This window comes from Lycorma delicatula, chromosome 1, assembly GCF_047948215.1.
Source record: "Lycorma delicatula isolate Av1 chromosome 1, ASM4794821v1, whole genome shotgun sequence".
Classification (NCBI taxonomy): Eukaryota; Metazoa; Arthropoda; class Insecta; order Hemiptera; family Fulgoridae; genus Lycorma; species Lycorma delicatula.
In genome coordinates, this window is record NC_134455.1 from 13,051,461 (window position 1) to 13,063,479 (window position 12,019).

The 12,019-nt window shown below is 30.6% G+C and overlaps 1 protein-coding gene across 3 annotated transcripts in view; it reads left to right on the forward strand.

The window, feature by feature from the left end:
• The window catches only part of LOC142327756 (uncharacterized), a 112,071-nt gene that overhangs the window by 44,170 nt on the left and 55,882 nt on the right, over positions 1-12,019 (forward strand). For all 3 annotated transcript variants that reach the window (XR_012757086.1, XR_012757111.1, XM_075371136.1), the window contains exons 8-9: positions 2,847-2,932; positions 10,140-10,592. Coding sequence is in view for 1 of the 3 variants with exons in the window: in XM_075371136.1 (XP_075227251.1) it covers positions 2,847-2,932; positions 10,140-10,592 (539 nt within the window). In the remaining 2 variants the exon portion in view is untranslated. The remainder of the gene's footprint in view (positions 1-2,846; positions 2,933-10,139; positions 10,593-12,019) is intronic.

Sequence of the window (12,019 nt, forward strand, 5' to 3'; positions counted from 1 at the left end):
TGTGAAGCCTTTTTGTTTTGATAACTTGCTTTAAAAAATGTTAACTTTTGATCATTTTAATGAAAGAAAAATAATTAATACATTTCAATGAAGAAATTTTAATCAATGACTTTCTTCTAAAAAATTGCATTGAATTAATTCTTTTAATTGCATGTGTTAGTATCATGTTGATGGTAGAATTTGGGCAATAATGACACAATATGGTTTATTTCATAAAAAAATATGAACATCATAAGGGAAAAGGCAGATAGCCACTTTAGTATTTTATCAGATTATTCAAAGTTGCTTTGACTGTAGTGAACTTCAAAAAAAAAATTTGTTGGAAATTTGAACTCCAAAATTGACTTCTGACTAAGCAATGAAAATAACTAATTAGCATATACACAATGTCTTCTTGATCTGTAAGTTCCTATATGCTGCCTGTTTAATAGTGATAAAAAGAAACATCTGAATAAAAAAAAAGATGAGCACAGATGTTAAAACATAGAATGACAATGGCCTAGACCTGGCGTTGATATCTTCTCTTTAAAAAAGTGTTTTGGTGGTGGTGGTTTGTGGTGAAAGTGGCTTAATTTAGGTTATGGCTGGGTAAAGTAATTTAAATATTTGATACATGCGTAATAAATTCTTTACAAAGTCTGTAAGTCAATTTTGGAATTGTCATTGTATTTGTTTCTGTGGAATCCTGAAGGAGAAAAATGTAAATAGTTTTAATATAATCTTAATCTAATATGTTATCTAATTTGGGTACTTGTCAGCATGTTTGCAAGAGATGTTCATTAAACTGTTAGCAAATATTTTTTTTTAGCCAGCCATTTTATGTACACATCTGAACAGTCATTGTAATTACAGGTACCTAATCTTTTACATTACTTAGAATAATTCCAATTAATTCAAAATGACTGTACATGGAAAACTTGTTATATTGGATCTAAGTGAGAGAACCAAGCGTGACTGACAAATGTAGCTAATAAGGTGGCTGCTGAAGAATTGATTCATTTAATAACCAGAAAGGTTTTAAGCATAATCTTTTCCTATTCCTTTATAGCTTCAAGAGATTTTATGGATTAACACAAGCCTATATGACATTTTTATTAGTTTTATTTTGATATTCATTTTTCATTTACTGATACTGTTTTTCCTTAAGCATTCCCGACTGTGTGAAAATCCTGGTTCTTTTTACTCAACTTAAGCAAGTTAGAATTTCTTTTTTAATTTGATCTTGCAGTTCATATAGAATTATACAGTTAATATGCATTAGGATTTGCTTTCTCATTTGGAATGAAATATATTTTCTCAGATATTGTACTAGTAAATATGAATTGTTTGTAAGTATGACAATCATAATTCATATTTTCATTCAAAAGGTGAATCTTGCTGAGAAGTTTTGTTTACATGTGCATGTACTATTGATTTCTAATTAATTGAGCATATAATGATTTCAGAGATGTCATTTTCTGGAATGTAGAGATCTGTTGCAATGATAATATTATCAAAATAATTTTATCTGTTATTTCTGTTAATGCTTCAGAATTATATTTTTAACATCTAGAACATTAAACTTTTGCTGTATTTCAAGACTATTTATTGGTTAATATAATAAAAAATTGTTAGTCTAAAAATTGAAAATTTCACTTATTTCCTCATTTTCTACCAACAAATAAGTAAAAGCATATCATGGCCATAAAGTCATTAATTAAAATTTTTTTAAATACATTTATTTTATAAACGTTCTTTCTTGAATATTAATTATCTTGAAATTTTTAACAAATTTTTTTCTAAAGTAAAAGTTTTGCTTTTATAAAAAGCAAAAACTTTTCAAAATTTATCACAGGATCTGTAAATGTTTGATGCTTTTGATCCACATCTCTTTAGATAAAGTAATTATCTAACCATAAAATAACACTAAAAATCTTTTTACAATGAAGATATGTCTTTGACAATTTTGAATAAGTAATATGTATTTAGTATTTTACAATAAGCTTTTTGACATCAAATAATCTTAGATAGGACAGTTTGCTGGATGTTGTCATTAATTTGCATACATGTTCTGCTCAATATGTCTTATCGAAGTTCTATTTTGTTAAATTGTGTTTATAAATTCTTGTTTATAAATCTTGCTTCAACATACACAGTTATTCTCTTTTGAATAATTGAGGTTTCATTCACCATAACTTTTCTATACAGTTCTAGGTGTTCTTGAACTCCAGCTGGGTGAAAACTTTTATGTATTAGAAAAATTATTGTAACTCCACCTAAAAATGAGTATTTTAGCATTCTACATAAGCCTAACTCAAATGTAAATCATTCATATTTCATACCTTCAAAGGCCTCAACTAATTCAATGATTAAACTTTTTCAGAGTGGCAAAATTGCTTCATTTTTAGTTGTTAATCTTATACAAAACTATGGGTGTAGTCCATCTTTTCTCAAAACTAATTGAACCTCTTATGAAGCTAACAGCTTGTTAATAGCTGAAATATTTTAATAACTACAAATAAGCTCTCAGAGCAGTTTTCTTCTGAAGGGGTAGCCTTGTTGCTACTAGTAACACTTAAAACTGGTTACCACTGACAATAGTGGATATCATTACTCAGGTAGACTATGATTTTGAAGACAATTTCTATAATTTTTTTATTTATAGGCTTTACAATGTTAAATTTAAGTTCTCATTGTTTCATGGTGTTTTTAACTAAAAATACTGATTTCATTTAAAACACAATTAACTTGGGGTAAATGTATTACAAAAACATGAATAGATTTTTCAGAATGATGGTTCATAGCAAATATATATTTTTAATTTATCTTGAAACTGTAATAAAAATGAATTTTTTCTTTAATTGCAGTTCGAGGTGGTGGTGGAGGGAACACATGTTGCAGTGTTACTGCTAAAAAGACACCAGAATGTACTTCAGGCTGTCAACCTAGTACTGTAAGGGTTATTTTATTATTATGCTTCCTTCCAGTTCTTATTCATTACTTAATTTACCTCTGAGTAATTACTTCACCTATATTGAAATCAATCCAATTTTACTTTTGAATTACATACATTGATCTTATAGTTTAAATTATTAGCTGATTGCAAATGGTCATTATTTAGTTAGTGTGTTAATAATAGTTAATAAACCTGCAGTAATTAGCTAACAGATATCTAGTCCTTAGGCCTAGTGTTTTAACAAATGATGCAACCTGATGTGATGTGCTTGTTAAATACTAACCTCTCCACTATCATTTATGTAAATTGTTATCCTTATTAATTTGTATCTTACTAAAAAAAAGTGATACATTTCAAAATCTGTTAATAAAAGATATCAATGAAGCTGCAAATCCTACTTATTTGCAGTACATGTTAACCAGTACTACTGCCCCTTATCTCAAATGATTGTTGCATGATAATGTTAAAAAGAAAGTGTCATGTTTAGAGACAGTGTCATGTTTATATATATGTGTGTATATATATGTGTATATGTGTATATGTGTATATATATGTGTATGTGTATATATGTGTATATATATGTGTATGTGTATATGTGTGTATATATGTGTATATATATGTATATGTGTATATATTGTACTTTAACTTCATATTTAAAATTCAAGAAAGAATGATTTCAAATTGATATACTCCACTTATGCAAAACATCAGATATATTTGTTGCTATATAGGTTTTTATAAATATTTATTTTAACTATACTGCCTAAGTTATCCATTAATCATGCCATTTATCCATTTTAACTCAACAAGCCTAATTTTACTTGCATTTTTTTCATTGTTTATTATTAAAAAATTCTATAAAGATCAAAAATTTACTTTTACCTGGAAATAGGTTGATCACATTTTACCAACATTACTTTAGTCAACATAATGTTGACTAAATCAATGTCTAGTGGCAGCAGATTTGTCAGATTTAAAAACTGGAATGAGTATCTGGATTACCAATTAATAATTAGAAAAAGGATGAAAGTATTCTTTCAAATAAATGAAAAAGTGAAATTGCATCTGTTAAAGAACATGTAAATTTTAAAAAAAATTTAGAAAGATTATGACTTCAGACATTTCTAAGATGCAGAAGTAGGTTGTATGCTGGTATGCCTTCTTTAGAATTATAAAATTTAAACCTGTTTACTAAATCTCATCTGTTTAAGAATTTTTAAGTAGAATTTTAGTAACTAAATATAATAATGGAAAACAAGACTATACAATTTACTTAATTTTTTGAAGAGTATTATGCAGTTTTCAAGTTCTAAAACTGTTACTAATTTATTTATTAACTATGCCTGTCACATTACACCAAAAAAAATATAAAAGCATATAAAAAAAATAAAAGCATAAATTACAAAAAAAAGTAATTACAGTTCATATTTAAAATATAAACAAATTTAGTAAAGGAAATACTTGTACACATTGAAGATTAACAAATTGTTATACTGTTTTGTTAAATGTTTCTGTAAAAGGATTCAATTTCACAATTAATATTAAATTTGTTATTGAAATTGTTGTTCTTGAAGGAATAACACTACCTTTATTCTTAGAAACAGCTAACATTAAATAGTTATATAAATAATAATAGTTATAAACCTGATCTTAATGAATCCCCACAGGAAAAAATCTTGTAGGGGGAGCAAGGTCCCCATAATTGAACCTTCATGATCAATCCACCAACCTGCATAACCTTATAGGTGGTAGTGTGGTAGTGCCCAGTCTTGGTAGTAATTGTGTCCCGTTTTGTTCATTATTTAACTGAGGAGTTAGAAAATTTTGTGATGTCCAGATAAACAATACCACCATATATGGTTGCCTCCTAGAAGAACAGGCCATACAGTCTTTGTTTGCTTAGGGCACAAAAAACATTGACATTATGATTATGATCATGAGTGGTCCAAAGTTTAATGAGTCTTTTTGCTAACCCACCTTGCCACTGATGTGGAATGAAATGTAATGTTCACTTAACGCTAAAAATTACATTGTCTAAAAATGTATAGTTAACAACTGCAGCCAAACAACTTTTGTCATCAGTAATGTGTTGAACCTTGTTAGTTTGTCAAGTGCAATAGTTTACGCAATATGTCTAAACAGTTGTTAGTGGATGTGGAATATGACACTCACGGCACCCCTACCATACTCTCTATGAAATCATATTAAACTGCAGTTGCTGACTAGATATCATGAAACTAAAACACAGAGTAAGCACGTTACACACCAGTACATGTACAGATTAATATAATTAGTAAAAATCACTATCTCCGGAGGAGCATTATCACACTGTAATTGATACCAGTTTTGTGATGAGGCAGTTTCTCTACAAGATTTGCCCTGTAGTACCTGTCACTATTTGTACTTAACCTCATTCTGATGCTACACATCTTGCTTTTCATTTTGTGAGATTGTTTGCCAGTGACAGTTTCATCCACAAGGATTGTGATTTTTCTCCTATTATCCATACATAAATGGCTTACGACATGTCTGTTCTTACCATTCTATTCCAGTGAAGCTTGATTTTTTTTCATTTTATCAGCTCTGCCTTATATACTTACGACTTCAATTTGTTATCCCATTATTGTACAATAGTTGTTGATGAAAATCACTCCTGTGATGCAGTTGTGTGCCTCCTTGTATATTTACTTGAGTCTAGTGAGGGACATGCACTTACTATGTGGTGTAAATTTTCCATGAATTGCTTGCACACCAGCAATTATCTGAAGCCAGTTCAGCTTCTTTCTATTCAGCCATGTATAACACTTGTCCTTAGTTAGAAACTGTCTATGGAGTTCTTTCCCAGGCTGTGATTCTGGTATTTTTTCTGGGACTATTTTTGTACATTGATCCATACTGTGCATTTTTCAGATTCAGGGGCATATTAGCTTGATGCAGGTGAGAATATCTTCTGTTTTTTGTAAAAGAAATCTCTCACAACTTGCAAAGTTCATGTGATCTCCCATTTTCTGCAATAGGTAAAATTTCTAATGGAGCTCCTAGGATGGTGTACCCTGAATTGATGCAAATGGTCCTAAGCATAATATTATTCAATGCATCCATTTGAGATTTGATCCAGGCTAAAATTCCTAGATTATATATCACAGGCACAGAGTAAGTATTGAATGCTTTTGATCTTATTACAGGCATGGAGCTTGAATGTTTTTTACTCCAGACTCTCCTCTTAACTCTAAGACTCTTAGTTCTGGAACTTAGTTGTAATTTACTCCTTTAACTTGAATTGCTGTATTTCAGTAGAAATTACATGTTTTATGGAAACAAATGTAAAAAATTTAAACTCTGGTAAGACATTCACGCTATCTTACAAGAATTGTAAGATAGCAAGCATCACATAAATTTATCCTCTGGATAGATTGTAACCATCCAACTTAAAATAAGAGTAAAACTATTGCATTGCACTTTCCAGGTAGAGGTAATTGTTGATCATGTGAATAGAATTTCCATTAATGAAAAAGTTTATTGCCCACAAAGTGAAATTTCTCTGGGTGCTTCATTAGATAAGTTCTCATGAGATGATCGTTCAAAAGTGATCATAGTTCAAGTGATAAAGATTCAAAAATCAGCTGACATATCATTATTTGGGGCTAATAAATTTTAATAGTGAAGCAGTATATTAGATAAGTGTTGCATTATCCTTGTTTATATTTTTGAATGTCCAGGCAATAGAACTGTTTTCATAAAACATAATTCTTCAGTTAATAACTGTTTTATTATGCTACCATTGCCATATTTAATAAACTGCAAAATCATGTGAAAAATCTTCTCACCAATTTACCTAAAAAAAATTCATCTTTTGTAGAAATGTTAATGAATTTAAAATATCCATCCTATTGTACAAATGTTCAAAACAATTTTCATTATAGCAGCATTTCATTATATAAATGGTAAGAAAAAATCTATTAATCATGTAATTTAAAAATCTTTGAAATTAAACATCAACTAATGCCAGCCAAACATGAAATGACTAGTTGAATGTGCTAAATAAAATTTTCTTTTAATGTGTAGATTAATGCAGATAGTCAGTATATAGGGAGTTGTTGGGTCCAGTTTATGGCTAAATACCCCTTAGATTTTTGTTAATTAAATTTTTCATCAGATTAACAATGATAGCGCACAAATTCCTTGAAGTTGACATAAAAAATATCAAATATTTATATTTTTTTAATACATAATATTTAAATTAAAATCTAAACTACAGGGTTACATACTATTCTCTATTAGTTTCTACTATGAACGTATCTTTTAAACTTTTAACATATTTTACATTTTACATTTCCTTATATTACCAAATGAGCTAGTTGTGTTGTATTTAAAATACAGCACAGGTCTGTTCACCTAGTGAACAATAAGAAACCCCTCATCAGCCCAATGAGATGTGTGACATGACATGTTAATGAAGTGTAGTCTTGTACAGACGCAGGCCAACACATTCCTGAGATGTGTGTAAAACTCCAAAGGACACACTGATGTATGTATCTGATGTCTAGTATTTAAATCTATATAAAAGCAGCAAAAGTTTACTAGCTTTGACTTGGCAAATCTGTTAAAGAAGTGATTTTTGATCAGCCCATTGGCTGACAACATTCAGCCACAAATTTCTGTCTTGTGATCTTGAATTCTATTAACCTAGTTTAATTTTATCAAATTAATTTTTTCCTTAATTTTTTTTTATCTATTTTCCTAAGTTTTGTTACACCAATGTAATGTTATTCATTCAAGATATCAAATTCTTAAATCCATAGATATTTTAACACAAGTTTTCTATACTAGCTCAGTTTCTACCTCGTATCTTTCTGTAACAATGCTTAGTACCTAAACACAAAAATTCTATAACTTATATATATCATGTTAACGATAATTATAATATTTATTATCTTTTCCACAAAATGAAACCTTCTCTTCTCTAAAAATTTTATCTCCTCCCAAAATAAACAACACATTTGTGAGTTTTATCTTTATCTGCTGGTATGGTAATTCCACTCCCTAATTTCGGCTAATTTCTGAATTCCTTTCTTTTTTTGTGTAAAAATTGTGTAATTGCTTAGTCTGTATGAAAGTGAAAGGTTGTCTGTGGGAAAAGGCTGTCTGTGGGAAAAGGCTGTCTGTGGGGAAAGTAAGTCTGGGGTTTGAGTAAGTTAGTTCACTAAGGGAACTAGGACTAAATTTTGTTGTTGCAATCAAACTTTTTGGTGGCAAGTAGTGTTCATTGCCTCTAAATATGAGACATTCATGAAATTAGCTCATAAGCTTCCGCAAGCTTGGTTAGCTAGTTCAGAGGGATATGATATAACATTCATGATGTCCGGATGAGGCCTACAGTGAAGGCAAAAGCTGAGTTCAATAAATCACAGATGCAAATGTCTAGAGGCATTTACATCGGTGGCATCCCAATGAGACCAGGCTTATTACTATGAGATGTAAAAAGTCAGAGGGCGATTAAACGCCCATTAAAGCCCAACAAGGCTAGCAACGGGTGGGGGGCAACCAGAACGTCACTAGGCTGGTGTCTTCCCCTACGGGGTTGGGATGTCTGTGGAGAAAGTCTCTCTCTATCCTTGCTTCAATCCCTTCTGAATCATAGGTTGCTCTGTTGTAATTTTTACTATAGCTCTCTGTTTTTACTATAGTTTTATTATCACATTAAACAGTATGATCACATCATATGTCATAATATCCGATCCTGAATGTTGCATAATATATGAATGTCTATAATATGATTTTAAAATTCAAAGACTGTTTGATTTACAGTTCTATTCCTATTACTATGATTTGGTCAGAATTTTTTAATTTCATTTTTTTTCAAATTATGTGTCTACTAGATCGTTGCATTCCCATAACTGTCAGTGCTTTGTGTAATACACTTATCAGCAGCAAGAACATGATTTTCCATTACGCATGGCTCCATGATCCTGTGCAGCTCCATGTCTCAACAAATCTGCATGGCAAATCTGGTTTTTATATAGGGAGAATTAACTAATTAAATTTACTAATTTAACTAATTTGAAATTTTGAATAAAAAGTGCTAGCGAAGCAAAAATGTTTATTAACATGGAACAAAGAAAAACAGAAAAAGTGCTCAACCGGAATATAAGGATGATTAGGAAGAAAATCTAGACAATGCAGAATATGGTGCTGGGATGAATTAATCTGCACTAAATGATGTTATATCATTTAGACAGTTATGTCATGAACCACTTAAAAATAGGAAAATGAAATTTTTACAGTGTTTGTGTATGCAAGAGTGTTTTCATTTGTGTAGTAAAAGTATAAAAAACTTAGTTACTTAGCTAACTGTCCAAAATTTCCCTGCTGAATTTCTGTGTTTTGAGATAATTGGTCTTAAGGTAGATAAAATAACATTACTGAGATACAAGGTACTGGGTGCTCTTAAGAAATGTCATACCAGAAAAACTGCTGGGTTTTGGTTTTGCATATTTATCGTATAATTGAAAATGCAATAATTTTCCTTTAAAAATGTTATAATGTTATATAATTTTCTACCAGGCCGATAACCCACTACTGGGTTATCGACTGAAGTTGAGACTTCAAATCCTAATAAAGGCAGTTACGTTTATAGGGATTTGAATACTAGATTGTGGGTACATGTTCTTTGGTGGTGGTCAATCATGCACCTTAGGAATGGTCAAGAGACTGTACAAGGCTACACTTTATTTACATTCATACATATCATCCTCATTCATCCTCTGAAGTGTAATACCTTAATGGTGGTCTAGAGGCTAAACAGAAAAAGCAAAAAAGGCAGATAAAAAATTTGTTTCAGTTTATATATTATTGTTCCTAAAAATATTGTGCTTCACAATTTAATTTTTACATGGTTTACTTTTCTTTTTCAAATAACTTGGATAATTTTTCAGTATTTTTTTGGTTTGACTGCTAGAAGGTGAACTGAAGATTTCTGTTGCTTTTTGTTTCATTTTGACAATTTAAATTACTGGTTTATACATCCCCTTGTCATAATCCAACAACATCGTAATATATTTACATTAGTACACATCTTGTCTTGTCAACTGATTTGTTTGCAGCTCAATAATGTTAGTGAAGTTGGCAATCTTTTATAAATTGATTACCTGTTAAATTGCTGAAAATCATATTTAATATCTAATTGTTCAACTTTTATTTCTAGCCAACTTCTAATCAACTACCATGCCCAAGCCCATCTCAACAGACACAACAGCCAAGCCAACCTCAACCAATGCAGTTTTCAGGGCAACCTCAGTCGATGCAATTCTCAGGGCAGCCTCAACAGATGTCATTTTCAGGGCAGCCTCAACAGATGTCGTTTTCAGGGCAGCCTCAGCCGATGTCGTTTTCAGGGCAGCCTCAGCCGATGTCGTTTTCAGGGCAGCCTCAACAGGTACAATTTTCCGGGCAGCTTCCAACAATGCAAAGTCTAAGTCAGCCCCAACAAATGCCATGTCTAGGCCAGCTGCCACAAATGTCACCTGCAGCTTTCTCACAAGTTATGCAAACAATGCCTGGCCAATCAATGCCTGGCCAATCAATGCAAATGTCATTCCAACCACCTCAGACTCTTGGAAGTGGAAATTTTGCCAATTTTGGAGCTCTTACTCAACAGGTATGTAAATGCATTAGTACATTGTTATATAAGTGAAAGTGAACTTTTTCACTACTACTTGAATACATAATTTGTTTTTTTCCTGTTAACTACATTTCTTCCAGGATATGTTTAAAAACTTCCCAATAGTTACTGTAATTGTTCACATCTCAATTTCTGTGAAAGAATTAATTTAATTGGTATGGTAGAATTTTTTAAATAATTCACATACTTTCCCTTTAACACTGGTGGTGATATGTTAAATATCACCACCAATGTTGTTATAAGAGAATAGTGTGAACTATGGATTCTTTACTTTGATTCACCTTACAATGTATTTGAGAAAACATTATATGAAATAAGTCTTGAAATGTTTCCATATTTCATAGTCATAAATACTGTTTCTGGATCTTTTCTCTTTGCACCAGTTTGGCTTGCAGATGAGAAAAATAGTGCATTATTCAGAGTATATTATCAATGTACATTAACATATTTTGAACACATTCGCTGTGAATTTGTCTAGAAACCATTGAATTTTTAAGTTAACTGGGCAATGGAGTGTCAGTACTTTTGGAACTGTTACCATTTTTCTTGGTAGTGAAAATTCAAAGTGTTAGGTTTTAATTCTGCAAACCTCTTTGTAATGATTAATCACAAAAAGATATTCAGGTTACAGACATCAAAAGTGTTGAGGTGAAAGAAGCCACAATTGGAGTTCTCACAGCTATCAGATATGTCTTACAGCTTTCAAGAAGTGATATAACGTTTTGAAATACATACTACTTTTAAATTTGTAAAAAAATTTGTATGAAAAAATTTATATACTAATTTAAATAAATTGCATGCTTTTTAATTTTAGCTGAAATATTTATTTTCTTGAAACTATCAAAGTAATCACTCTGTATTTGCTTAATTAGATTAAAAAGCATGTACTCCTACTTCCTCTGTTTTATATATATAATTAATGTGGATTCAGCTATATTTGATGTTTTGGAACAGAAATTTATTTTAGGCCACAGAGAATTTTGTTAGAGAATATTCTTGTCATTCTATTAAATTTTCTTTAAAAGGACAATCACTATTTTCTTCATTGGTAGTAAATCATTGTTTACTGCCATACTTTGATGTGCAGGAAACATAGTAAGCATTAAGACCCTGTAATTCTGCAATTCTACAATTTTATTAAATAACTAAAGAATAGTAAACATCTAATAAAAAAACTGTGAGGATATGCACTTAAATCTTTAGGAATAGGAACTCATCACTGATTTCCCAGCACAGCTTGTACAGGAAAACTAATATTATTCTGATAACTAACCTAAAAAGGGTTGGAAAGGTGAATACTCTGACAGGGTATGAAAATGATTAATTTGTTTTCTGATTATTTCAAAATTTGTGTGTTGTATGAAGGGCCGTCAATAAAAACTAAAATTGACCCAACTAATGTT